The sequence below is a fragment of the Corapipo altera genome, unplaced genomic scaffold (assembly GCF_003945725.1).
Source record: "Corapipo altera isolate COAL_440 unplaced genomic scaffold, ASM394572v1 55, whole genome shotgun sequence".
Classification (NCBI taxonomy): domain Eukaryota; kingdom Metazoa; phylum Chordata; class Aves; order Passeriformes; family Pipridae; genus Corapipo; species Corapipo altera.
The window spans coordinates 3,102,646-3,129,914 of NW_020884882.1; the positions used below are offsets into that span (position 1 = coordinate 3,102,646).

A 27,269-nucleotide genomic window follows, 5' to 3' on the forward strand; every position below is an offset into this window, starting at 1 on the left:
CACTCCTCCCCCCTCCCTTCCCTCACACACCTCTCCTTTGGCTGGCTGTTACAGGATAGCTTTATTCCTTCAGACAGATCCATTATTTACAGCACTTGATATTAGACACAGCAAGAGACAGAAGGATTTTCTTTCCTTCAACAAATACCAAAAGAACTCTTTCATTTCATAGTCAAGATCCGTACACATTTTAAAAAATTCAGTCCTCTCCTGTGGCACCTCCACCACAGGACATCTCTGGAGGGCGGTGCTCACCTGTGACACCTCAGATTTCTGCCAGGCTGCTGGGGGGTCAGGCAGGAGAGCATGTGCAGAACACTGGCAGGAGGCAGTGGGAAAGAGGCAGCCAGGCTGCACCAGCAAGCTCTGGTTAGCAGCCAGCCAGGGGCTTGGGCAGGAGGAGCTGGAGGCTCCCTCCACTGCTGTCCCCATCCCACCTCCACCACTGCAGCAACCAGCTGCCCCTCCCCATGCTGAGAGGCTTCACTGAGCCACATCCAGCATCCACCCTGGTGCTGTGCCCAGCAGCACCAGGCCACCCTAAGAACCTGGTCTGTTCATACATAATTAATGGAGTTTCTCTAGGGACTGGAACAATCCCTCGTAACCCACAGGCACTGCCAGGGCCACGGGGCTGGTCCCAAGGGGAGCAGCCATGGCAGCAGAGCCATGGGCCACCCCCAGCACCACCACGGAGGGCTGGGCACAAGGCCCAGCTCCAGGGACGAGCCTGCCCACACTCACCCAGCAAGAGATCTGCCATGGCCCACCAGGGAGAAGCTACACTGGGGTGGTATCACCATCCCCAGGAGCCCGGGCAGCACTGGACACTGGGACAGTGCAGTGCGAGGTGGGTGCAGAAGGGGCTCTGTCCCAGAGCCACCTTGCTCACAATGGCTAAAGCCTGGGTTAGGACCAAAAATGAGTTTGGGGAAGGGAGGGAGAAGGATAGAAAACACAGACATGAACAGCCCAGCGAAGCACAGAGCTGAAGGCCTGGATGCAGGAGGACACAAGCCACAGCCAGCTGTGGCCAGCACAGCCCCACGTGGGTATTGCCAGCATTCCCACACCACCAGACCCACCACCAGCTGAGTGGGCTCCTTCCTTCCCATCACAGTCCTCAGCCATGGCGCTGAGACACGGCCCCACGGCATCTGGGCACTGCCATGGCATGGTCAGGCAGTTGGGGCACTCTGGATTGCTGTCTGCTGCAGGGACTCCTCGAGACATATTCCTGCCCTTCACTGCTCAGGCGCAGAGGAAAACCCAATTTCCATTTGTCCCCAGGCTCCACCTCTGCCGAGGGCTTGTCACTGTGGTCCCTCTTCCTTGGGCAAAGGGTAACATAGATCCAAGTGTCATCGCCCAAAGGCACAAAGCCCCAGCTGCTGTTTCTCACAGTCCTGGCTTCCTGGCTACTGGCGCTTGGCTTTGTACGGGCGGGAGCGTTTCCGGCGGTCCGGCTTCCTCTGCTTGTGCAGGCGGCCGATGCTGACTCCCTGCCGCCTGCGGACCGAGATGTTCTGCTCCACGAGGCTGGCCAGCATGCCTGCAGGGACAGCACACAGACATGGGCCTGGAGGGTTGGAATTACCTCCCTCCCTCCCTCACCCAAAACCCAGCAGTGGGCACCTCCTGAGACTATGAATCGAGACACACAGCAGAGACCTGGCTCCCTGGAGTGAGTGCTACCCTGTGTTCCCCAGGCCTTGCAGAAACAGGGAACCAGGCAGGGTGAGCTTCCCAGGCTCCCAGCTGCTGCTCCCCAGCTGAACCCAAACCCCACTCCCCATCCCCTCAGCTGCACAGCACAGCTCACCTTCCTGGGCCAGCATGGAGATGAAGGTACAGATGAACTCATCGTAGTTGTGGGTTCTCCTCTGGTCATCAATCTACAAAGAGACAGATCTACAAGTGAGTGGCAGGGAGAAAGGAGAGTTCAAGCCTAACAGGACAAAGAACTGGCTTGCCTGGCCCAACCCACAGGCCAAGGAGACCAGAGCAGGAAGGGACCCACTTCCCAGCCTAGCCTGGGCCAGTGCACAACTGGGACTGTCTCCATCCCCGTTCAGATGCCAGCTTTTTCCATAAAGGGCAGCTGGGAAGAGGTAAAGGTGGACAGGGCAGGAATCCTGCCAGGCCTTGGGGGCAGACTGCCCCCTTCCTCCTGTCAGTGTTGATGTTCAGCTGTGGCCCAGCCCAGCGCTTCACCGCCCTCAGTGCTGCCCCAGGGCTGTGGTCTGCCCTGGCTGGAGCCCTGCCCTGCTGGGCTGTTTGGTAGCGAGGAAGGGACCCTGAATGCTCCCCATGGCCATTCTCAGCTGGACCACTCTTCCTCCATTTTTACATAAAAACAACCCAGACAGAAACCTTTGGGGAGCAAAATCAGCAACACAAACAAGCCATCAACACACCTTGAATTTCTTCCTCTTCTCCACCTCCTCCTTCAGGCAGGCCTCGTAGTTTGCAATCTCTGCCTCCACACACTTCAGCAGCGCCAGCAGCTCCTACCAGTATCAAGCAGACAAAATGTGAGCACAGACCCAGCCATAGCCCAGGAGCCAGCAGGGTGAGCTGGCAGGTGTTCCTCTCTGCACTGGGAAAGGAGGATTCAACAAAGGAAAAACACACTCCAAGGGAAAACAAAGAGAGATCATTGTAGGGAATTCAGTACGGCAGGCCTCAGGGGAGCTGGGTTCTGCCTCAGCCCCATTGTACCTGCTTCTGGGACAGGGGGAAGGGATGAGAAACACCCCAGGGGCTGCTTCCCCTCAAAAACAAAATCCATAGACTTCCCTTTTGAGTGGCAGTTTCTAGCCAGCTCTCCTCCCCTGGCAAACTTTTGCTGCCTGAGCCTGGTCCTGTCCCTGGCTGGAGGGCACAGACAGGCCGTGAAGTCACCAGCAGGCTGGGATTTGGGGACGCAGGCTCTCACCAGCCCCTGGCCCGGAGGAGAGCACAGCAGGCTGAACGTCTCAGCTGCAGAGACAGGGGCTGTGCCCAGTGCTGAGGCAAAGGTCCCTGAGACGACAAGGAAAACCTGCACTGCCCTGTGCCCTGAGGCACGGCTGCGACGACACGCGAGCGGGACAGCGTGCACATGCGGTTCGGTCACTGCCAGCGCCGCTGCGCCTCCGGCTGAGCTCCACGCTCCCAGGGCTGTCGCAGCACAAAACTCACCTTGGGAGAATACTTTTCCCCCCCAGGGTGATCACTGGTCCTGCCAAGTCCCACCTTCTCTTTGCTGTCACTGGCCTCACTGCCCTCCTTCTCCTCCAGTTTGATCGCGACCGGGGCCTCTTCACCGGGTTTAATGGAAGAGGGGGAGCCTTTCCCCCCATCTGCACAGAGGGTAAGGAAGCATCAGGAGCCATCACAAAGGACTGGCACCCGCTCCCGAAATCCAAGGACACCTTCCTGTCACTGCAGGGGAGATGCCACCCCCACAGAAGCTGGCAGGCACCTACCTGCAGCAGCCAGTGGGCAGAACACGCCGTCCTCGGTGAGGTGCAGCAGCCCGGAGCTGACGATGGGCCCCAGGTCCCTGACAGCCCGGTTGTAGCGCAGGCAGTCGACACGCAGCAGCCCGTCCTCCTCCCCAAAGAGCACCTTGGAGATGTGGGAGGTGACGGGGCTGGAGGGGCGCGTGGGGTTGGCGGAGCGGATCGGGGAGCGCAGCGGGGAGTTGAAGGCGCTGCCGATCTCGGAGGCGGTGTCTGTGCTCTCGTTGCTCGGGGTGGGAGAGGGCTGGGAGTGGGTGACCACAGCCACGGCAGCACCCCCGCCACTCGTCTTGATGGACAAGGGAATGGAAAGATCCTTCTGAGACTCCTTCAGCTTCTCAGCAAGGACGTTGATGGTGTTGGGCTGGAGGACAGAGAGCTGGCCATCCGCAGCCCCTGCCACATGCTCTTGCTTCACCTGCCCTTTCCTCTTGTACCTGCCCAGGAACACAGCAGGGAAGGTGAGTAGCTGGTAGAAAAAGGTGGGGGCCCAGCACAGCCACTGCCAGCTCTGCATTCAGTAGTCTAGGCTGCCTGCTGGGATGAAACAAGGCCTGAAACATTTCTAGGTCACCCCCAGTGCCACCAGCTTCTCAGGCAGCATACTACCACCACTGACTCCTCAGTCCCAGGGACCCCTACACAGCCAGGGGTTACAGGGTGCTGCATACCCCTGCTCTTCTTCCAAAGCCCTAAAAGCACCCTTGCTATGACCCCACCTTCCTGGCCTGAGAACAGTCTGAGCACACCAACACTGTCACCAGGAGATGAACTGGCAACTGTTCCTCAAAGCCTGATGCCAATACATAGTTTCACCCAGGGCAGCTGAAATTCAGGGTTGGTTGTGAAGAGTTACAGAAGGGCTACAGAAAATCCAGTGAGCGAGCAGTGAAATAGCAGGTGAAGAAGAGAACACAACTATCAGTGCTCAGGAAAGAGATATGTTGGCAGTTCTGCAAATGTCAGCTCTCTGGCCCCTGCCCTCAGCTCAAGCTGAGGCTGAGTTGGTGTTACTCACCTGATGGCTGAGTTGGTGTTACGAACTTCCTCCTCCTCATCATCATCATAGTCATCCTCATCATCCGAGTACTGCTGGTGCTGCCGGACTGGGACCCGGTTGCGACCCACTCCTGCTGCCAGGTCTTCCTCCTCCTGCAAAACACCATTGCTGAAGGCCTCCTGGCAGTGGGGCCAAAAGGAAGAGCCCAGTGGACACATCCTTGGTCCAGACCAACACAGGGACTCATCCCTTTTGAGAGGAGACACGGACCCTTCCCCCTGCTCACTCAATTGACCCATGTTAACACTAACATCCTTTGCCAGGTCAGTCTTTATTGACTCTCTCCCCTTCCAGCCTGGGTTAGTGCCAGGGCAGGCAGGCTTGGGCCAGGCTTAGGCCACAGCTGACAGCCACAGTCCCACAGAGCTCCAGCCTACCTGCATGGGGGACTTGGCGTAGTTGTGGTTATCCAGGAAAGCTGGCAGCCTCTGCACGATGGGGTTGGGGTTCCCTGGAGGTGCCCCGTTGATGCCACACACTGATGTCTTTGGCCCCGGTTTGGCTTTGTTGGATGGGCTCTGCGTGGCCACAGGGTGGCCCTGGCTGGGAGGCTCATCAGTGCCATCTGTCACACAAGCACAGCACAGCCTTTCATCACCAGCACTGTCACCTTCTACTCCCTGTCCTCTTGCCCACCCCCCATAAGATCTCTTAGCTCCATCACACCATCACCCCCATCTCCAGCTGTCACCAGTGTCCCCAAGCTTAAGCCTCCCACTTTGAAGCTCCACTGGTATGGGGGCCTACCTGGGTGGGTGGTCTCTGGAGTCACAGTTTTGCTGCTGGCTGGCTTTGCCTCTTCAGGAGGTTGAGACTCTTGAGACTTCTGAGTCTGTATCAGCTCAGGCTGAGTTACTCGGATAAGCTTGAAGGCAAATGACAGACAGAAAGTGAATGCTGGATTGAGGTGACCCAAACCACATCCCTCCCATTCCAGCAGTGCAGAGCCTGTGAGGGGGAGCCAAGCACTGAGAATCCAGGTGCACAACCGACAGTGCCATGGTGAGCCACCTCCCACACGAGCAACAAAAGGCCAAGCAGCAAGGCTGGTTATCTCTTATTCCCACAAGCCATTTCCCAAGGCCAAACAAAACCCCAAAATTCAGGGCCCCTGTAACACAGGGAGATGCTCTACAAACAGCCTATTCCCACCCCAGGCTCACCCCCCCTCAGGGCCTGGGCTGTCCCACCTGCTGCAAGGCCTCGAGCACAGTCTGGCGGTTCATCTTCAGGATGTGCAGTTTGGACTCGTACTTCATCCTGCGGTCGGGCACCACGGCCATCAGGTTGAAGCGGATGTCGTGGTAGGGCTCCCTGTGGGAAGGGCCAGCAGGTTCAGCCATGGGCCAGCAGTGACAGCCTGTCCCCCAGCACAGGGGAGCAGGCTGCTAGCCCCACCCCCATCTCCTGCCTGGGCATCTAACACCGACACCCGAGGCTTCTCCCCAAAACCAAGTCAAACCACACACTGGCCGATGAAGCAGAGCAAGGTTGCTTCAGCCACCACACAAAACACCCCTCACACTCACTGGTAGGGTTATGTGGAAAGGGACCTGAGGAAGTCATCTGCTCCAGCAGGATCACCCAGTGCTTGTAATCAGGACCACAACTAGAAAGCTTTTGTGTATCTCCAAGGATGGAGACTCCATATCATCTCTAAGCAACCTGTGCCACTGCTCAGTCACTCTCATGCCCAAGCATCCCAGAGGCCCATCTCAGGGTCAGAAGCACAATTCCTTCTCCTATGGACTCCAGCTAAGAGAGGCCTCAGGCCACTCATACACTGTGCAGCCATTTGCAGGGACTCTGCATTGCACAGAGAATGCAGCTTCTCTGTGTGCTCTGTGGGCAAGAGAAGGCAACGAGGCAGAGCACCTGCACATTCTCCACCCCTACTTGCACAGCTTGCTGCTCAGAGACCACAGCAGAAATAATCCAGGGGAAAATGGCAGGGGGCTGGTGCCCACCCCGTGGCTCGGGAGATTACCCTGCAGTGGCCAGGCCAATGCGCTCCATGATCACTCTCCTGGCTTTGTCCGTCCATTCCTCGTCCTCAGCCCATGGCCCTGTGATAACAAGACATAGCTGGACTTGGCAGAGAAGGCCAAGGCTCCTGCTTCAGACTCACAGAGCAGATCCTGCCTTCCCCACCAGAGCCAATCCCATGGCTCCCTTACATAACAAGGGGGCAAGTCAGCAAGGGGCCCAGGAGGCAGAAGGACTATGTGTCAGCCTGTACACGAAGTGGTACCTTACCAAAGGGCCTGACACACAGAAACTAAGTCCTAGCAGGGATAAATATTTGAAAGGCAGAACTGAGCAGTCAAGTCGTAAAAGAAGGGAGTAACCTGGGCAGCTCGCTGGGATCCGTGTTGGGACCTGGTGCCTCAACACACAATGGTTATTTGGCACAAGGAGAAAGTGAGGAAGAGAAATTGTCCTTGTGATACCACATTATTTCAGAGCTGCAGAAGTACCTTGTGACCCTGAGCAAGTGGAGAGAAAAATGGCAAGGCTGAAAAAGCAATGCAACATATTTAGAAACAATTGCCTTCTAGGCACAGTTCCCAGCACCGTGCACAGGCTCCAAAATGAGCTATCAAAACTCAGGACAAATCTGGGAGCCATCGGAATGATTCTCCACTAACATCAGCGAACACTAAGTGGCAATGAAAAGCAATACATTTGGACACACCAGGGTGCTGTTCACCTGTGTCAATGAGGAGGGGCAGGCGGGCTCTTACCGTGGTCGATGGGATAGACCTTCAGCCCGTCCAGCTCAAAGAGCCGCCCCTTGATGGGGACGTAACTGACAAAGTGAAAAGCCTCCATGGTCCGCACGGCACTGATCCCGTTCTGCTTCTCCGGCAGGTGCCGCGGCTCCGGCCTGGGAGGGCAAGAGAGGTCAGTGGAGAGTCTGCTCCTCCAGTGAGAGGGACCTGGAGGCAGCCACCCCTCACTCACCTGGCATGGCTGTTGTGGGCCTTGGCCAGCTCCGGGGCGTTGCCGATGGCATAGCCTTTGCTCTGCAGCCAACAGCAAGAGAGGAGAACAGCTGAGAAGTGACAGGAGACAAACAAAATGCTTCACCCACTCCCTCCATCCGTCCGCACACAGGACCACGACAACAACTTCCAGGCACAAACTCAATTTCTACTGAAGAAATTACAGCTCTCAGAGAGAAACACAGACTTCATAATAGGTCTGAATGGAGGATAAAGGATTTTGAACACAGGGAGTAACATGACAGAAGGCTCAGAGCTGTGCCCAACCTGGGGACCAAGGCTCTGAGCAAGGCAAGGCAGGGTGATGAGAGAGAAGAGGCAATCCTGCTGCAGCGTGCAGCCACGGAGGGCAGGGAAGGAGTCAGCTTGTTAGAGGACAGTGAGAGGCAGAATCATATGCACCAGCCCTGCCCACCCACCCCCTACCTCAGGGCTAAAGCCTTTGGTGAAATCCTTCATGCGGCTCAGCGTGGGGCCCAGGTCAACATTGTTGCAGTTCAGGAGGACGCTCAGCAGGGCATGGGTGGCACAGGAATTGGGGATCAGCTGGAGGGTGACACAAGGACCAGTTTAACCAGCAGGAACAAGGCAGCCCTTCAATAACCCCTCAGCACTGCTATCAATTGAAAAGTACTGACAAGAGTCACTTGTGAGAGCAGCAACCCAGCCTTGGCTCTGGATGGAAGGAGGGTGGTCAGTCTCACTTAGCGAGTCACACTGTGCCTCATGAGCTCACAGCTCAGCCCACAGCCTCCCAGTCCTCACTGCATTCCCTCCAACCTGGAGCTCAGGGAAGACACTCCCAGGACAGAGGTGCTGCCCCATGACCAGCAAGAGCAGTGCAGCCTCTCAGTACCACACTGCTTCCCCGAGGTGCCACAGCAGACACCCCTACACACCCTTTTCCCTCACCTGGTGAGCAAAGAACATGTTATTAACGATGTCATCGTCGATCACCGACGTCTCATCCACCAGCGTGGAGACCTTCCGGCGGGATCTGCGCTCCTCAATCCACTTGAAGAGGAAGATGAACCCATACACAGGGCTGAGGAGAGAAGTCGGCAGCTGTGGCACCTTGGACCAACCACAGCAGGGGTCTGCCCTGCCCAGCACCAGAAACTTTCTGTTTCAAACCACAGGCAGAGCAAAGACTGGGAGGAAAAGCAGAACCATCATCCCTGGCACAATTCCCTCAGCCCAGCCCACATTACTGAGGACACCTCCTGTGCTGATGTTCCAGGCTCAGCCAACAATCAAGCTTGAAAACTTTGGGGTTTGACAAGTCTTAAAGAGCCTGAAGACAAAGAAAAGGGAAATTTCCATCTGGACACTGACTGACCTGCAGAACAGTGCCTGACCACCAAATGACCTCTCCTTTACGCTCATCTTCATTCTCAGGAGGAGTTCAGCAATGGCTTTTAAGAAACGACAGCCTCAAAGCCATTTCACAGCACTGGGACAGGGAGAAATCCCATGCTGCAAGAACACTGGTGGGCACTGCACCTCTCCATGGGGAGAGAGAGATGAATCCCTTGTAGTGTGTCCCCCCACCTGCCCCAAACCTGACAAAGCCCTCCTAGTCCATCACGTACAGCACTGACCTCCATGACTCGGATAAGCTCACACAGCCCCTCTGAATGCCTAGCGATGAGTTCCCAGGTCCACAGACCATTCCACTTCACAAAACTCACACTCTGAGGCCTCTGACTTACCCTTGGCATTTGCTCTGCAGATCATAAATCTCTTCAACCTGTACTCCCTTGACCCCTGCAGACAAAGGGCAGAAGCCAGTGTAAAGCCCACCAGAAAGGATGGGGTAATGTCAGGCACAAAACTGACTTCAAAGAAAGGCTTCTTGGACTCACCAAAATCTTCCACCAGGAGTGTGAAAAGACCTGGAAAGGAACAAAACCTACAGGTTACTTCTGTCTGAAGAAGGCAGAAGGAAACCAGCTGCCACCGTCCCCCGAAGGTCCCACATGGTCCCAGGCGACGGCAGAGCTGGAATGCCCACAGCAGAGCAGCATCAGGATCACACTGAGTCCCAGCAGCAGGGATGTTGAGTCCTGGCTCTGACTACCTTCATCCCTCCATCCCAATTTATCACCCTCTTCCTCGAGAGCATCTGAACCAGCCGTCTCCTGCCAGAGCCCGGTGCAGCCAGATCCACCTTGGGCACCCTGACCCACTGCAGGTGACTGGCCAAAAAGTAAATCCCCACTGTGAACAGCAGCAGGGAGCACCTGAACAGCACACACGCTTTCAACCTGAGTAGATCACAGCAGATTTTAAAGGAAGATAATTTCTGTTCTTGTTAGTGAAAGACAGGCAGTGAAAGGAAAGCAGCTCTCAGCAACAGGACTGCAAGGAAGTCCAAGGGCCAAAAGGTTCGTCTTCATCTCTCTCTTTCTTGGGGGACCAAATCTAAGAGCCTGTCTCCAGTGACTACAAAATTTCCTGTCCAGGAGGACATAACCAGGGATACAGAGACAACAGCAAGGAGACCAAAGGATTATCAGACATCAGCAACTGAGCGGCAGCTGCCACTATGATGCTGCAGCAAAGCAGTCAGCCCGATTTCCAGGCAGTCACCCTGCACATGGAGTGAGCGAGCTCGAGACTGGAATAACAAAACTGCTTCTTTAGCTCCCACATAAAGGCTGCTGAAAGCCTGGGAGGAAGTCCAGGGAATACCAATAAGAAGGATTAAATCCTGAGAAACATCCCTGTAAGCAACAGATTTAAGGACCCTGAAGTAAGTAGCTCAGTTAAGAAGTGAAGAGCCCAAGAAGCTTCCACACCAAAGTTAAAATTATTAAAACAAGGAGAAAACTTCTGGGAGCAAAAAGTCTTCCTTAATTTAGCAGAAAACTTCTTATTTCTTACAAAATTGTCAATGGGAAGAAGTATGTTGCAGAAATAACGTGCTTCAAACCAGAGAGAGCCTGCTCCCCCCATGCCACACCATCACACCAAATCCCAGCACCAAATCCTGGTCCCTTCCAACCCTCCCTTCTTCTCCAATTGCGTTACCTCAGCATCCCTGAAACGCACGGTCCTGCTGCTGCCATCACTCCTGGAACACCCAAACCCCCATCTCAAATTATTTGGGTCACCTGGGACACATTCTGGTATCCACAAGCACACACAGCAAACACCAGCAGCCTGGGTGTTCCCAAGGCTCCCCTCTCCACCCGAACCTGGATCTCCCGACCCTTCCTGATCAGAAAAGCACCCAAAGATCCCAATCCCAAGCCCCATGGCGAGGGCTGGGCAGCTCATGGGATGTGCTGAAGGCTGAGAGCAGCACATTGGTCACTCCTAACAGCTGTCTTAGCTGCCACCTTTGCAACAGAACTGCCACATCCCAAAGGAAACCTTCCTCTGCACCAACAGGTTATCTCCCAAGCAAATCTTCCCTCCCAGCTATAAGAATCCAAACCATGCCCTGTCTTCAGCTTTGCTGTGGTGAAGATGGAGTGGATGGGAATGATTTCAGCAGTTCCCAAGCACCAGTAAAGAGGACAAACAGCAGCAAAGCCCAGTATGACTGGGAACAGACAGACAGAATCCTTCACTGAGCACAGGAGACCAGTGTAATTCCAGAGATAAAATTTCCTCACTCACGGCCTCAAAAACTCACCACCCCATCCCACAGAGCAGCTCCTACTGCAGCAACTCAGCAGTGTCAAAACAATACTCAGACAATGCCCCTGCCCACACCAGCTCTGGCCCCCATATCCCAACCTGTGAAACAATTTCAGGACTCCATCACAGAATCCACCTTCTCCAACACAGGAGGGAGATGCCTGTGATCCTTCTGCTCCACTCTGGGCTTTGCAGCACCTTTCCTGGACTCCCTGGGGGAGAGGGTGTGACTCTGCACAGCCATGGCAGGGTGTGACACACACAATGGGGACACCCCCCCATGTGCTCCAGGTGACACGGGGTATCCTCAGTCCCCTGAAATCGCCAGCCAGGGCTGTTCCTGCAGCACAGGGCATTCCACACACCCCCCGCCTGTGTTTCAGCGATATTCCAGGGTGTGTTTGCAAACAATAGGAATGCCTCATGCTGCACTTCCCAGTGCTGCAGATGTTTCCCACAGAGACCCCCAGGTTTATCACCCCCACTACACACACACAGAGTGTCTGGGGCACCACACCGTGTGTATGGGTGCTCCCTGAGCCCAGGCCCCACTCTGAGCCTTCATAGTGCTCCTGCTGCCCCATCCACCCCATCCCTGCCCTCCACACACCTGCACTCCCACACCCAGCCTGCCCTGCACCCCCTTAACCTTTCCCTGATCCACCCATGCGCTCTGTAATCCCCCACAGTCCCCTTTCCCTGCAGGCCCCGCATCCCCTACACCTTCACCTGCCTTCCCAACCCTCCACCCCAGGCACCCCCCTGGCACTTCCCCCCTCCCTGCAACCCCTTTCCAGCCTTTGTTCCCATTTCACACCCTCCCACAACTCCTGCTCCTCCTACTTCGGGCCTGCACCCCACAACCCTCCCCAGGCATCTCCCCACACACACAGCCCCCCAAAGCTCCACCTGTGCACCCCACACCCTCCAAAACCTCATCCCACACTGCCAGCCCCCCAAACTTCCACCTGTGCACCCCAGACGCCCCAAACGTCCACCTGTGCACCCTACTCCCCCAAAATCCCACCTGTGCACCCCACATGCCCTGTCCGCCCCTCAGGGCCCGCCGGCCTCTCCCCCCAACCCAGGCCCCGCGCCCCGCGCGCCCCTCAGAGCCCCCTGGCCGCCGTGGTCCGTCTCTGGGAGCCCCCTCGGCCACCCCCCAGTCCGCCCCCGCGCACCGGGGTCGCTCTCCAGCTCCAGCCAGCCCTTATTCATCTTCCCGCGGGCCCGGCCGCGCCGCCATGTGCAGCCCCTCTACGGGACCCTCCGTCGCTCGCCCCGCCGCGTCATCGTAGCGCGACGCGACGCGCGATTACGTCACGCGGGCGCGACGCGTGTCCCAAGTGACGCCACGTGGGGCGCGAGGGGGAGGTGGAGGCACAAAGGGACCGGTGGGGACATCGGGATCGGGGCGTTTCCATGGCAAACGGCTTGTCTAAACCACGCTAGTGTGTTTTTCTTTCTGCCACAGAGTGCAGTGGATGTTCAGAGTTTATTGCATTTAAAATAATGGGGTTTGTCACGACTCGCTCCTCACTTTTCTGCCGACCGACTTACGTCGTCTCTTCTCTCCTTTCCCTCACTCTATGCTGCTATTTCTATTTATTGTCTATAATAAGTAAACATTATATTATAATAAATATACTGTATTATTTGTAATATATCTAATATAATAGATATAACAATATAAGATAATATAATATATCATGGTTAATATATTTAGATAATAATATATATAATAATATACTATACTATAAGATAATATGTACAGTATAAAATATGCTATATTATATATACTATATTATAGACATATAGAATTATCTATAATAAATAGGTAATAAAAATTAATTTATTTAATACATTCATTTAAATAAATTTAAAATTTAATTCTTTTAGGGAATTTAGTTTGCAGCACTTGTTGCTGAACTTTATTCCTGTGATTCCCTACGCACTGTGATACTTCAGTACTTTCTTAGTTCTGCCCCTGTGCCCTTCAAGGAGGATCTGCTTATTGCTACACTTAACAGCACCGCTGAGAGTATAGGCATCTACCAGGATTTGCAATGTCCCAGACCGTTGGATGGACCCCCTGCCTTGTGCTCATAGCAAGATCTCCAAACACATGCATGTTGGGTGGAAAGGAATAGCAGGCACGATAATGTGAGTGCATCTGCCTGGTGGGTTGAGGGGTTTGTTGTTCTTTTGTTTGTTTGTGGGGTTGTTTGCTGGGTTTTTTAGGGTTGGGAACCAGTATTTTGTCGGACTCGATGATCTCAGGGGTCTTTCCCAACCTAAGTGATCCTGTGACTCCATGTTGAGGTGCCACCCGTGCCGGCCCTGCCCTGGCCAGCAGCTCCACTTTCTCCGCCTCAGGAGGCTGGAAGGCTCCCAGGGCGAGCGTGCGCCCCCGCACTGCACTTCCTTAGGAAGTGGGATAAAAATAGGAGCGGGAATGGCTGTGCCTGTTTCCCCCACCTCCACGGCTTTGTTCTGTGGCCGTTCCCACACACACCCCGTCCCCCGGCGCCCCCCTCACCCCGCTCTGCCCCGGGACAGCGCCAAGCCCCAGGTAGGGCTTGTTCCCCTCATGCTGCAGGTGCTGAATCTGCCCATGGACTGTGTCTCTTTCCACCCCCTGGGGGCCTGAGGATGTGTTTGTGGTCGTTCAGCACATGGAAGTTTCCAGGGACCCAGGTCGCCTCAGCTGCTGGTGATCCCAAGACAGGCAGTCCTGACAAAATCCCTCCTGCTCCAGGCTTAGTGGTGTAAATATACCCAGGAGGGCCAGGCTCAGCCATCCCAGAGATTTACTGGGAGGCGGGATAGGCCCTTTGGGGGACTGTTTTCTTCTGTTCTCTGTTCCTGCTCAGTTTGAAGCATCACTGGCCCCCGTGCAGTGGGTCTCACAGGAGCTCAGGTTTGGGTCCCACACACAGCGTGGCCTCAGGACCCTTCTTGCTGCCTCCCCCCAGACGAGCAGCTCATCCCCTGTCCTGTGGAGCTCAGAGAGTTGCTCAGAGGCAGCAGGGCACAGGCATTCCAGCATGGGTCAGTGCAGGCACTGCTGAGCCCTTTAATCCAGGCCCTGAGGAATCAGACTCCTGTCTCTCCTTTCTGGGTCTACACCCAGGTCCCTCCTTGTCTCCACTTGTTGGTTGTCATTCTCCCGTGCCCCCCAGGCCTGTGATTATCCAAATCCACGTGCTTGGCTCCAGTCTGGCCCCACAAGTCAGTGCTGCCAGCACCACTCCCCTCCCTGTAGGATATGTCCTGGCCCGCCAGCCCCACCACAGCTCTCCCATCCCAGGAGACACCCTGAGCAGGCACCTGGAGCTTGCAAGAGAGCTGGAGAAGGGAGCCAGGACCCCCAGCCCCTCTCCCTGCGCAACAGCAGTGCTGCCCGTGGACTTTGCTCCCCGCGAGCTGTGCTGCAGCACAAACGCACACACTCACAGGGAGGAGAGATGATATCACAACCTGGCTTTGTGTGAGCTATTTAGGGCCTTTTAATTATTATTATTATTATTATTATTTTTCTTTCCCGTCCCTCCGGCTCCGAACAATGCCCATCCCGGCAGGGCCACGGTTCACACCATTGTGTGGGGCTGCCCTGCCTCAGGAAGGGGCAGATCTTTATCACCCCAGGACTGACCAGGAGTGAGCTCATGTCGGGGGAGGAAAGCAAGGAGCACCTCGCCATGTACCTACCCCAGCCCCTGCATTTGGGGGAGACCTCAGGTGCTGGTTTGGCTCCACCAGCCACCAAGAGCCCACCCAAACCGCCCTTGTCCCACCCCACCCTGCAGGGACACCAACCAGCAGAAACACACCCCAGCTGTGGTGCAGCCCCCCCAAACTGTGCCTTCTGCCTGTCCCTGCTCCCACCTGGGCACAGTGACAGGGATGGCATCAGTGCCTCTCCCATGTTTACCCAGGAACAGGTCTAACCTGCCCACAAACATTTGCTTTTCTCCCTGACCCTAAAACTGTGGTTGGGGGCAGGGGGACAGAGGGGAAATGGGGAGCTGCACCCAGGCACTGCTGAGTGAGTCCTGGTGCCAAGGGAAAGTAGGACAGAGCCCTGTCCTCCAGGATATGCCCTGAGTGGCACAGCACAGCTCCAGCGCCCCAGGCACAGCAGGTGACAGGGCTTATCCTGGCTGGACACAGATGTTTTCTGGGGTAATGCTCAGTTTTTCCCCCCATAAGAGCAGGCATCATCTTCAGCAGGCTCTGGGCTGGCATGGAAAGAGCCCAAAGCCATCAGCTGCTCCCCATGGTGCCATGTTCAGCCCCTTTATTCCCAGAGGAAGCCAGCCAGCTCCTGGGGTGACAGCACAGCAGTGCCACCACGCCTGCCAAGCCCCAACACGCCCAGGGACCATGGCCCCCAACTGCCACAGCACCCAGCAAGAGCAAGGGAGGGGACAATGCATCCCACCTCACCGTCCATTTCAGAGGTGACCCTGCAGCCACTGAGGGTGATGGGGACCTGCCCACCCACCTGTCCGAGGGGATCAGGCTGGCAGCACTGCCAGGGCAGGAGACCCTCAGGGCTGCCAGCAGCACGGGGAGCTGGTGCTCGCCCACGGCCACCCCACGTCTGTCACTCTGCCCTCTCTAAGTGGCTGGCACTTGCCGGGGCACACGGTTCCTCTCACCGTGGGGTTTGGCCACCCGTCCCTTCTTGCCAACATCCACTCCAGCCAGGGCTAGCTTGGCCTGGGCCAGCTTGCTCTTGCGGTGGTGGGAGCGGCCGCTGCACCAGAGGCGGGCACAGTACTCCTCCACCCGCCGCAGGTTCTGGGAGCTGATCAGGTGCATGATGTCCTTGAACCAGGCTTTGGGAGCTTGTGGCGCCAACCGGGGCTCGGAGCAGAGCAGGCGTGGGGGCTCGTCACCCCGCTCCCTGGGGAGGGTGTGTGCCAGCTGCTCGCCAGGGATCACCTCCAGCGCTGTCTTGGCCATGGTCTGGGTGAAGCCATGCTCTAGGGTTTTGCAGTAGTAGGTGCCGGTGTCGTGCCGGTGCAGCTTGCGGAAGAGCAGCCCGTGCTCCGTCTGCAGGATCCGATCGTCCGTCTTCACCTGCCGGCCACCACAAGGTTGGGGGAGTCCAGGTCTGGCCCTACATCCCTCCCATGTCCCCACAAGAGAAGAAAGTGCAGGGGCAGCCTCACCTCATCCCGCTGCTCGTCGGGGGGCCTCTGGACAAACCACTGCACAGTGGCCTGCGGGGACCGGGGCACGCACTCCAGGAAGGTGCTGTTGTCCTCCGCCCCATAAAGCACCTTCTCCTCAACAGTCTCAAAATCATCCACTGGGGCAAAGACAGGCATGGGCTCATGAGGAGGGCAGAGCCAGGCTTCCACTTGCCTATGTGTCAGCCCCCCTGGGCCACCGTGTGGCTTCAGCCCCCTTCTCTCCCTGGGGACAGACCCCAGCCCCAGCAGCACCCACCTTCTTTTGGGGCACCCCTTGGTCTATGGGACAGGGAGATGAGGGTTCCCCAGCCCATCCCAATGGTGACAAGCCCTTCTCTGTGCTGAGGGCTGTGGATATCAGGACACCTTGGGGCACCTAGAGGAACTCCTCAGCCCCGTGGGCCCCCCAGTCTCTCACCAGTCAGGTTCTGGTCCAGACACTGGTGCGCAGGGTTACCATGACGGGCGCCCTGGCGGCGATGGCGGCGCTTGCCAGAGGGCTGGTAGTGGGTGCAGGCAGTGCCGTCCCAGGCGCAGTAGGGATCCCTGGCCAGGCAGCATTCGGCACAAGCCGAGCCGTAGGACTCACACCGGTGCAACCGTACCTGGGCCACCCCCAGGCTGGAGCCCACGTAGAGTGTTTGCTGGGGGAACAGCACCAAGATGGTGATGCTGGCAGGCCCCATGGGCACAGCACCCAGAGGGCCAGCCAGGACCTTCCCAGGGCAAGCACCATGCGGCTCTGAGAGGTTGGTGACCACAGCTCAGTCCCCAGCCCTGTGGCCGAGCCATGTCTATACTCACACGCTTGACAGAGATCTCCATCTGGGTGATGGGCACAGGCACCTGCAGGGGAGGAGAGAGGATGTCAGGCTGGCTAAACCTCGCCGCAGAGAGCCCGGCTCATTCAGAGCTGCTGGGGCTTTGGAGGGCATCAGGAATGTTTTGGGGAGAGTGGAAACACCCCTGGCCACCCTCTGCCCTCACAGCCCCGAGACCTTCCAGCGCCCAACACTGTAGTGACAACCCTGAGCCTCCCTCCTCATGTGTTTCCCCAATCTGAGCTCACCCCCCTGCCCCCTCCCTTTCAAGTGGGACAGAAAATGTCACCTTAAAAACCTGCAGCTCCTCCAGGATGACTTCCTCAGTTGTGGCTGAGCTTGTCTTCTGCAGGACCACTACCTTCAGCACCGAGCCAGCATCTGGGGGCCAAGGAGGATGGAGGTGTGAGCACCCTGCCATCACAAAGCCCAGAGGTGTGGTAACCCCAGCACTGGGGCTGCTTCCCACGTGCTGATCCTGCTGCTCACCTGTCCCGAGGAAGAGGACGTCGTGCTGCCCGTCCTCGGCCTCCACCCGGTCCACCACGATCTGGCGCAGCCGGTGGGGCAGGTCGGTCTTCACCAGGAGGGGCCGGCGGTGCCAGGGGTACACGGGCCTGTACATGAGGGGGTGAGCACGGGCAAAGTGCAGCACCTCGTCAGGGAAGTCCTTGGTGGTGCCGTACTGCCGCCGGGGCTGGTTGGTGGTCTTGCTGGGACACTGTGGGGATGAGAGGGGCCCAGCTCAGCCCAGCCACACCACCACCTTCGCCCTCCATCGCCCCTCAGAGCTGGTTCGGACCCCTCCTCGCCTTCCAGTTTGGAATCCATCTTCTCCACCCCTTTGCCAGACCTTGGTCCCCAGCTGACCAGGGGTGGATCCCATAGGGAGCCCACCCCAGCAGGTGAGAAGCTGGGGGGCAGAGGGCCCAGAGCTGCAGGGAGTCACTCACCACACCAGGCCGTGGGTAGGGCACCCTGCCCTCGTAGGCACCCCACTGATGGTGGGGGCTCTCCCGGTGGGCAAAGGGCCCGTTGAAGACCTCTCGGATGTCGGCTATGCGGTACACACAGACAGCAGAGCCCTGAAAGACGTGGCTGAAAGGAGATGGAGAATGGGATGAGCAGAGCCATGCTTGGTGCCTCTGGCAGTGGGGCTCATGGGAGCACCAACATCCCTCTGCAGACCAGAGCAGAGCTGGGGAGCAATCAGCAAGCCTTGGTGACAGTGACAGGGCAGGTCATGGGTGGCTGCGGCTGGATGTCCCCAGAGGCTGGAGCTGGACCACCCACCTGACAGTGCTGAAGAGGGCATATATCTCTGGATTCTTCCCATCCTTTGTCCTCAGCAAGAAGACATCCTCTGAAAATGAGAGCATGGGGTTTCTCCTAGAATCCCTGGGGTTTCCCAAAGCCACCAACCAGGGACTAGCCCTGGTGAGGTACAGATCCAGGCACCCCTTACCCAGCTCATCGAAGTAGGTGTCAATGCCACCAGGGCCAGGGACAGAGCACACCAACCGGGCTTTGTTGAAGGTACTCCACTTGTTGACCAGCACCCTCTGGCCACCAGCATCATTCTGCAGGGACAGGAAGCATCAGGGCCACTGCTGTGACTTTGTGCATCCCTGTCCCCCACGGTCGCCACCAGCATCTTACCACACAGACACGCCCCACACGGCTGACAATGGCGTGCTCCTTGCTGTCTGCATCCACCACCTTCTCCGTGAAGAAGAAGTAGGCTTTGTCATTGTCCCGGTCGTCGTTGTCTGGGATCAAGTGGGCTGCCACAAATTTGGGGTCTACAAGCAAGAGCTGGCCATGTCAGGTGGGGTGAGAGGGCACAGCAACCACCTCCAGCCCCACACCACGCTGGGGCTGGATGCCAGCCAGGAGGACCCCCAGACCTTGCTTCCTGGTGCCTTGCCCTGCTCATATCAGCCATGAGGGATGCTGCACCATGGCCACTGCAAGGCTCATGGTCCCCAGCACTAGCCCAGCCAAGGGGCAGGAGGAGGGGCAGAGGGAAGCCCTTACCATGGAGTAGGCGCTGGTCCACCTCGGTGCGCAGGGTGGAGCGGGTCCCCAGACTGCGGAACACGCCGGGATCACGTCCCAGGAAATCCGCGGTGAGGCCGGCATACAGCTCCCCACCTGCAAAAACATGCAGCTTGCACAGGGACCATCCCTGGCCAGCACCCCAGAGGCTCATGGATCCCAAGGAAGACAACCCACCGATGACAGTGCTGGCGAAAGCACGGCTGGGCTCGTGCGGGCACCTGCCCCGGCCGGTCTCCACGCTGGCGGGGTCCAGGCTGAAGGTGTGCTGGGGAGGGGGAGCAGGCAGATGAGCCCTGGGCTGTGCCTGGGCAGGCAGGGGCCAGCTCTGGTCCCTGCCCAGCTCGCAGGCACTCCGCTGCAAGAATCCTCAACACCAGCCCAACCAAAGAGACTGTCTGGAAACAGAATCCATGCTTTTTGAGGCAGGACTGATCCTGTGAGGACACACAGCAGTTGGAGGGTTCTGCCAAGCCCCACTGCTTGCCTGTTAGCCTGGTCAGTCATCATGGTACAGGCAGGGCTCCTGCTGCCCACGTGGTGCTGGGCTGTGAGGAGGGAACAGAGGCCCCTGCCATTCCATCCCAGCCAACTTGATTTATGAGCAGTGAGCTGGGAGAAGAGGAAATGCCACCCATTCGTCACCCCCTGGCAGGACACCAGCCTCTGTCTGGGTGTTTCCCATGTCTGGAAAGGGGATGCCAGCCCAGACAGGTGGGTCAGCTGGGGAAGGGGGAGCAGAAGCACAAAGGGACAACAGGGAGCTGCTTCCTGATACCGTCCCCCCTCAGTATTTAGGATGGGGCAAACACCACATCCAGCATCCCCACACAGTCTCAAGGCCACTCAGGAGGGAGGCAGGTGATGGGGATCTACTTCCCAGGGGTGTCCCACCATAGATGCTCACCATAGGCACCCTCCACAGTGCTTCCCTACCTCACCACGGGGCCCCACATAGACGAAGGTGCAGACGGGGTGGAAGGCACCCGTCCCACAGGCCAGCAAGTGTGTCCTGTTGTAGGGATGCAGCACACGGACATAGTTGGCACAGTCAGTCTGGGGAGACAGCAGGGGAGAGGAAGGGTCACAGGGTATTGGTGCTTTGCCCACTCCCAGCTCCCTGCCTCTAGCCTAGTGCCAGGGGTGTGAGATGGAGCTTGTACCCAATGACAGGACTTGCACAGACTTCATCTAGGTGGTCCCCAGCCCACTGCAAAAGGACAGTGCTTTTTACTGGTCTTCCTGCCCCTGGGCACCTGTGCACTCACCCTGTCACACAGCCCATGCCAGGGGAGCAAGGTCACCTGCTCAGCAAGCTCCAAACTCAGCCCCAAACCCCTGGCGCCCAGGACGTGATCAAATGCAGGGACATCCTTTCCCATCGTGTTCCTGCACACGCCGGGGATGAAACAAAAGAAGGAAACACCAGAGACAGAGACCTCAAATGTCCTGAGCTGCCTCTAGAACAGCTTTGACTGCTGCTGTCTGGAATTGTCCTCTTCTTTGGTGGACAGTAGCAATGACACTCCCAGGGCTGGAGACCTGCCACCTCTGACCTCACGCATTCTTTCCTGGCAGTTCCCACTGGAAAAGGGCTCCCATCCTTCTCCACTGTTTGCTTGGAGGCTCCCCCTGGTCAGCACCAGCCCTGCCTGCCCCCATTGTCCCCTCCCACCTCCCCCCACAGCAGGAGGCCCCTCATCTGCTGGGAACACCACTCCTGAGCCACCCTAGGGGTTCCCAGCCTCCTGCTGTTTATTTTCCCTTTGCAAAGAGCCTCTAAAATAGCAAGTGAAAAAAAAATATATGTTCAAGAAAAATAAAAAGTTGAGCCTGCTCTGGCTTGGATCTGTCGGTGAGAGCTTGTAAAATAAACACACAGAGCAGGACAGGGACTCCTGGGAGCAATTAGTCTGGGTTGAGGGAGCCTCGGGGACTTTATCCCTACCATAGTCCTGCTTCATATTGGGGCAGGGTGATGCAAAGAGGGGTAAGGTTTGGGGAGCAAGGTCACTGAACCTGACTGAATTACAGATTTCCCATCATTGGGGACAGCCAGGATGGGCCGGTGTTGCTGGGGTCTGGAGCACAGCATGGGGCTTGTGGTCCCTCCAAGCTCAGGTCCCAGAGCCTGGCTATTCCTGCCCACTCAGTGTAGCCACTCTGGGACACACTGACCATGGCTCTGTGGCCACGGGGCTGAGCAGAGTGATTGAGACAGCATTCCCAGAGCCTGGAGCAAGCCTCTTACATGTCCAGGCCACTGACTTCCTGCCTCAGTTTCCCTCATGCTCTACTCCGGCATTAACTGGCCTGTGAGCCCCATGGGGTCACTCCCAGCAGGATGACATGGCACAGCCCCAGCTGTGGGGACCCCCCAGCACACATGGGGAGACACTCACCCCTGGATCCTTCCCCTTCCGAAAACACTCCTCCGTCTGCCCCGGGAGGGGTGGCCAGTAGATCTGAAACATAAAGGATCTGTTGGAGCAGGGAGGAGGGAGAGCAGGAACTCAGCCTTGCAAATCCATGTTCCCAGACATGGAGAGAGGGACAGAGAGAGGGACCACGGCTCCCCAGAGCCCACCCAGTCCAGGGCTCCCACCCTGCAACCTCAGGCAGGACCCTTCCTCCTGGGGAGAGGCACCCCAGCAGTCACAGCCCACACCCAAACTGGATTTGGGTGGTCACGCTGGGGATGGCTGAAGCTGGCCTGGAAGGGGGTGGGCTTGTGGGTAGCCTGGGGAAAGAGTGCCAGGGGACAGCATGAGTGATGGAGCCCATGTCCCCCACAGATTCTGGCGGCTCTCAGACCAAGGGCAGCTTGGGTACACAAGCCCTTGACCCCATCACAGTGACCCAACACACTAAGGGCACTTCATTTCCTCCTCCCCTTTCTTCAGCTAGAAACAGTCCAGAGCCTTGTTTGAAAAACAGCAAGCCAAAGTGGAGAGGGTGAAGGACCACCCAGCACCATTGCTGTGATCTGTCACCTCTCCCACCGAGGATCCAGGAGAGGCCTGGGGGCCTCTGAGAGCCCTGACAGAGCTTGTTGCAATGATAGATGCCTTTAGCTCCTTGTCTCTGCAGGCTTGTCTATTTGGCCTGTGAAGGGGATGCCCGGATGGGGATGGGCAGCACTCACTCTCCCAATGGCAGTTTTTTAAAAGGGTGGGATCCAAAACACTGCTCAGCACCCAGGAATCAGTGGTGGGCTGCACCACCAGTGTCCTATGCTGCTGCTCGTGACTAATTGCTGGCTAACTGCCCTCCAGCCACCACAGCCAGACCACCCCTACCAGGCACTACAAGTTTTCAGAATCACTTCAGGGCACTTGAGGTGGGGACACCCCCAGGGCAGGTCTTGTTTCAGGGTGACTTTGCCTGGCTCAGTCGGGCACCATCCACTCAGAGGGGTGAGGAGTCCATAGGGATGGAGCTCAGCAGCACCCAACTCACCTCCTTGGCATCTGCACTGGCCCCATCCAGGAGCAGGGAGTAGAGCACATCCTTCCCCCCGATGAAGAGCCGATCCCGGTACTCATCCAAGTAGAGGGAGCGGAAGCCCAGGAAGCCTCGGTGACCAAAGAAGATGACGGAGCGGTTGCTGTCTGAAAGCTCTGCCAGGGAGAGAGGGCATATCAGGAGGAGCCATCCTGGCTTCAAGGGTCCCTACAAGCTGCTGCTTCTAAGTATTACAGAGCAGTCCTGGAGCCAGAAGAGTTGCTTCCAGCCTCCCCGGACAGCATCATCCTTCTCCATCCCTTCCTAGAGGCATGGGCATCCCAGACTCAACCTGGCTGAAGTGCTGCTCTCCCTGCCAGGAAAAAGCTGCAGAGCCAATTGGCAACAGGGTACCAGGCAAGGTTGCTGCCCCCAGCAAGGTTTGGCCAAACCACTCCAGCCTTTTACTGTGGCCGTGCCACAGTGAGTTGGGCTGTGCCACCAGCCCCAGGCTGGGCTCACATGGAGCCAGGAGGGTGGTGAGACCAGACATGGGGTGGGCAGAAAACAGGTCCTGTCCCTGCCAGGTGCCAGCCAAGGACATAATAGCAGGCACCCAGCCAGTGCCATGGCACCCAGTCTGCTGCTGCCACCACCAGCAGACCTTGCTGACAGGGAGGTTTCCTCCACAGCACACCATGGGGATGGCACTTGGGCAGAGGCACTGGAATGGGAATTCTGCATCCCTGGGATGGACATCACATCCCAAAGAAACAGGGTCTGATATCAAGGCCCCCAAAGCAGGTCCAAGCATGAATTTCATGGGATGCCAAGGGGACCCTCATGGTGACGACACCGCGGGGGAAGTGGCATGACTGGTTTGCAGCAGGAAATGACTTTCAGGGTCATCAAGCCGGCACAGTGGCGCCCACACAGCTGCCACAGAGGGAGAGAGCAAGAGGGAATGGCTCAGCTTCATAGGGCTCTGAAAACCCATCCCAGCAACTGCCCCGAACACGGGCCAGGCCACTGTGACTGCCAGACAGAGGAGGAGGACAAAGCACCATTGATGAGCACAGCCATGTCCCCAAACACCCTCCAGCCCAGAAGACTGCCAGCTGCTGCTGCTGACCTCAGGGAAACCCCCAGCATGAGCATCCCCCCCACATGACCCCATGAGAGGGGAGGTGGTGCTGGGACAAGCCCAGTTGCCAGCAGCCCAAGACACTGGGTTACCAAGCCCTGCTCTTGCTGGAGGGGCCATTTGTCACCTCCAGCAAGGAGGTGGCCATGCCATGCCCCCATCCTCGTGGGAAATGTGTCTTCTGGGGCCTGCAAGGGAGTCAAGGTCCATCCCTGGTGGGGGACAGTGGCAACCTCCATCCCATCACACACAGCTCCCATCCCCGCCAGGCTGCTCAAGGGCAGTCCCAGTGCCCTAACTGGTGATGCCAGCGACACAGAAGGATAGAGCCTCAGTGGCTCCATCCCCATCGGGAAGTCCCCTGTGCCTGCCAGCAGAGCTGGCACCGGGCCCTGGTGGTCCCTCCACCCCGTCTCCCTGGGGGTACCCTCCCCCTGTGTCCTCACAGCATCTCAGGTCCTCACATATCGCCTGGTTCAGCACAGGAAAATGCTGTCGTCTCCTTCTGTTCTTGCCCAGCAATAATATTTTCCCAGCTCAGAATAACATCAGCAAAGTCGTCGGGCTCCTTTTATTGTTTCAGGCGAGGCTTCCCTTTCTCCCCCAGACCTGGCGAATTCCTCCTGCGCCTCGGGTTACACCAGCCCAGGGCGCCTTCCTCTTCCCCTCGGCTTCATCTCCCCAGGGAGTAGCCCCCTGCCATGGCCCATCCATTCCTGGGACCCTTTTACCCCAGTGGGGGGGGCTCCGGGGGAGGGACAGCAAGAGAGCACTGGGCTGTGCTGCAGTGCACATAGCAGCAAAATGCTCTTTCCCCTCTTACATGAGCCACTGCTGAAATTCGAAACAAAAGGAGAAGAGTGGCTTGAAGTATGAGGGAGAGCTGGGGACGTGGCCACCCCTGCACTCACAGTACAAAGCCTATCCCTGTCACCTCACAAATGCCACTCCGCACCCAGAGCCGCTAGCCAGGCAGAGCCCAGACCGAGGAGATGTGCGCAAACAGCTCCGGCTCACCCCTTTGATTTCAGAGGCTCTAATGGCTTTAATTGAAATTTTCATTTTCTTTTTCTTCCCCCCGGGGAGAAGGCGGTGGCAGAATTTGTTTCATGGGAAATTTCAGTTTCTGTTTCCAATTTGGAAGACGAATGGAATAATCAGCTTAAGAAGCGGAAAAAAAAAAAAAAAAAAGCTTTCAAAGGTGGTTCCTCCCCGTGAGAAGCTGAGGAGTGCCCCCCGCCCGGGCCCTGAGGAGCCCTTCACACCTGGGGAATGGCCCGGCACCGCCGGACTTTGTGCTGGAGTGGATCACATACAAAGCCAGACCCTGAGCCCCACGACCCAGCCCTGCTGTGACCCCAGACCCCCTTGCCCTGTTGCCAAGCCCAACCTGAGGACACCGGATCCCATCACGGGAGAGAGCCATGAGCCGTCCTGGGTGCGTGCTGGCTCCCAGGGTAAGCGGGGACCACTGAGCGCCTCAATTTCCCCTTCCACAGGGAGGCAGCCCCTGGGTCGCCTGCTGTGCCCCAGGACAGAGGCAGCTTTGGGAACCCCCAGCCCAGGCAGCAAAGGAGCAGACTTTTCCCTGGCACAGGGAGGTGCTCTGCAGCTCCTGTGGCTCTCCAAGCGCTGGACTGTTCATGCCTTTCCTCTCACTGGGAACGGGGAAGATATGCCTTTTGTAATTTATTTTATGTTAATTTTTTTTACGAGTAGGTTCATTGCTTTGAGGCCAGAAGGAGATTGGGGCGCCCCAGGCTCTGTCAAGTTTGGCTGGAGCAGCCCGTGGATTAGGCTGGCAGAGCGGGGGATGCGGCGAGTCAGAGCAGGATCACAGGGAGAGTTTTAATTAAAACCAAACACTGCCCCCGCAGCCTCCCGGGGGGCTCCGGCACCCCGGCACCCGCACCCCAGCACGGCGGGGCTCAGAAGGCGCACCCCGGGGACCCCCCGCCCAGCCGAGGTTGCTGAGCACCCACCCCCGGGGGTGCCCAGGCAGGGGCACCACCCACGCACCGCAGCACGCTCCCAACACACACGGCAGAGCGTGCCGGGGCCGGGACAGTGCCGTGCCTCAGTTTCCCCGCACTCGACGTGGGAGACGATCCCTCGTGGGAAGCGACGGGGCTGGCGCGGATCCCGGCTGCACATCTCCTCTCCCCATCACTCGGCTCCCCACTTCCTCCCCCTTCTCCCCGGGGGCCCTCCACGTCCCGCGTGGGGAACGGAGGGGTGCCGGGCAGCCACTCACCAAAACCCCAGCCCAACCCGAATCCCCAGCGCAAGGTGCCCACGAAACCTCCCCCCCAAAAAACCTGCACTCCGAGCGCAGCACCCGCCGCTCCCCAAGCCCCCGCGCAACCCCCGCAGAGAGGACCCCGAGGATACCCCTCGGGGGGCAGCCCCCCCGTCCCGCAGCAGGTGCCCCCGGCCCGGCTCACCGCGGTAGGACAGGCGGAGCCGGGGCAAGCTGTGCCCCGCCGCCCCCAGCCAGCACAGCGACAGCGACACCGCCAAGGCCACCGCCGTCCGCATCCCGCCGCCGCGCCCGGGGCCGCCGGTGGCACTGAGGTTTTATGGGGCCGACATCCGACCGCCCCCGGCCCGCCCCGGCCCGCCCCGGCCCGGCCCCGCCATCCCTCATCCCCAAGGGTGGCGGGGATGCGCGGGGGGACGGCCCCATCCCTGGGGGGACTCCGAGAACTCCGCACGTCCCCGAAGTGTCCTCCTGCCACCAGCGCTTTAGGCTTTACCACAGCCCCCTCCCGCAGCTGACCCTGCCAGCCCCTTCCGCTCATCCCTGAGGATGGGGAGCAAGGGGGGGAACCTAGGGTCTCCCAGCCTTGCCCTCCTGGAGGAGAAGGAGAGGGCACACAGACCTGCTCCCCAAGAAGGATGCTGAGCATGGGGTGATCTCCAAGCACCAGCAAGCACCCAGCTCTCAGGTCCCATCTCAGTGCCAGGCAAGCTGGATATAGAAGGATGGTTGGGGAAAGAGGCTGAGTAGGATCGAGGGAGGTGCACAGGGTGCCACATGCAGCCCTGGTGCACCCACAGGGCAGGGGATGCACTGCTTTCGCCCAGAAAAGGTGCCAGCACCCTGAACAGGGGATCCTGGCCAGCAAGGCCCCCATGGTACCCACCCCACTCCCATGCCATCCTACCCCAGGACTGCAGGGTCAGGGGACATCGTCATATGAGACATCAGAGAATCAACACTGGCTTCCCACAGGAGCCTCGGTGCACAGGCAGGTGTGTCCCTCACACAAAAGCCTTGGATTTCCCCCTGTGCTAGATGGAGGGAAAGGAGCCAAGGAGCTGGTGGCTTCTCCCTCAATGCTTCATCGCCACCAGCCTCATCCCTTCTCCCAGCCTG

At 58.0% G+C, this 27,269-nt stretch overlaps 2 protein-coding genes across 6 annotated transcripts; both read right to left on the reverse strand.

Annotated features, from left to right (window-relative positions):
- Positions 1 to 36: 36 nt before the first annotated feature.
- Positions 37 to 12,522, reverse strand: BAP1 (BRCA1 associated protein 1). Of its 4 annotated transcripts, none has more exons than XM_027640159.1 (17): positions 12,401 to 12,522; positions 9,437 to 9,466; positions 9,284 to 9,338; positions 8,484 to 8,616; positions 7,998 to 8,117; positions 7,531 to 7,592; positions 7,311 to 7,453; positions 6,554 to 6,632; positions 5,757 to 5,880; positions 5,314 to 5,431; positions 4,944 to 5,131; positions 4,525 to 4,658; positions 3,471 to 3,943; positions 3,238 to 3,344; positions 2,418 to 2,510; positions 1,823 to 1,895; positions 37 to 1,552 (listed from the first exon to the last, which is right to left on the reverse strand). In XM_027640159.1, the coding sequence occupies exons 1-17, from the start codon at positions 12,435 to 12,437 to the stop codon at positions 1,419 to 1,421; spliced, it is 2,103 nt and encodes a 700-aa protein (XP_027495960.1). In that variant the 5' UTR covers positions 12,438 to 12,522; the 3' UTR covers positions 37 to 1,418. The 4 variants fall into 4 exon arrangements, with proteins under 4 accessions (XP_027495960.1, XP_027495958.1, XP_027495959.1 ...); XM_027640157.1 differs by having other exon boundaries at positions 3,184 to 3,344; XM_027640158.1 differs by having other exon boundaries at positions 3,238 to 3,350.
- Positions 12,523 to 14,706: 2,184 nt separating this feature from the next.
- SEMA3G (semaphorin 3G) lies at positions 14,707 to 26,429 on the reverse strand. 2 transcript variants are annotated; one of them, XM_027640760.1, is made up of 16 exons: positions 26,335 to 26,429; positions 22,762 to 22,922; positions 21,705 to 21,767; positions 20,239 to 20,358; positions 19,480 to 19,570; positions 19,282 to 19,398; positions 18,904 to 19,046; positions 18,710 to 18,824; positions 18,538 to 18,607; positions 18,198 to 18,342; positions 17,734 to 17,965; positions 17,534 to 17,625; positions 17,228 to 17,269; positions 16,842 to 17,067; positions 16,400 to 16,539; positions 14,707 to 16,307 (listed from the first exon to the last, which is right to left on the reverse strand). In XM_027640760.1, exons 1-16 carry the CDS (start codon positions 26,426 to 26,428, stop codon positions 15,843 to 15,845), a joined length of 2,316 nt encoding a protein of 771 aa, XP_027496561.1. In that variant the 5' UTR covers position 26,429; the 3' UTR covers positions 14,707 to 15,842. The 2 variants fall into 2 exon arrangements, with proteins under 2 accessions (XP_027496561.1, XP_027496560.1); XM_027640759.1 differs by having other exon boundaries at positions 19,282 to 19,570.
- Positions 26,430 to 27,269: the final 840 nt, after the last annotated feature.

Coding starts and splice junctions, on each gene's coding strand:
- SEMA3G (XM_027640759.1), bottom strand. CDS start 26,428: ATGCGGACGGCGGTGGCCTTGGCGGTGTCGCTGTCGCTGTGCTGGCTG. Junction 21,768..22,761: donor CCAGTGCAGATGCCAAGGAG/GTGAGTTGGGTG, acceptor TTTATGTTTCAG/ATCTACTGGCCACCCCTCCC. Junction 17,270..17,533: donor AGGAGCTGCAGGTTTTTAAG/GTGACATTTTCT, acceptor CCTCCCCTGCAG/GTGCCTGTGCCCATCACCCA.
- BAP1 (XM_027640156.1), bottom strand. CDS start 12,437: ATGAATAAGGGCTGGCTGGAGCTGGAGAGCGACCCCG. Junction 6,633..7,310: donor GGTCTATCCCATCGACCACG/GTAAGAGCCCGC, acceptor TTGTTATCACAG/GGCCATGGGCTGAGGACGAG. Junction 1,553..1,822: donor CTCCATGCTGGCCCAGGAAG/GTGAGCTGTGCT, acceptor CTGTCCCTGCAG/GCATGCTGGCCAGCCTCGTG.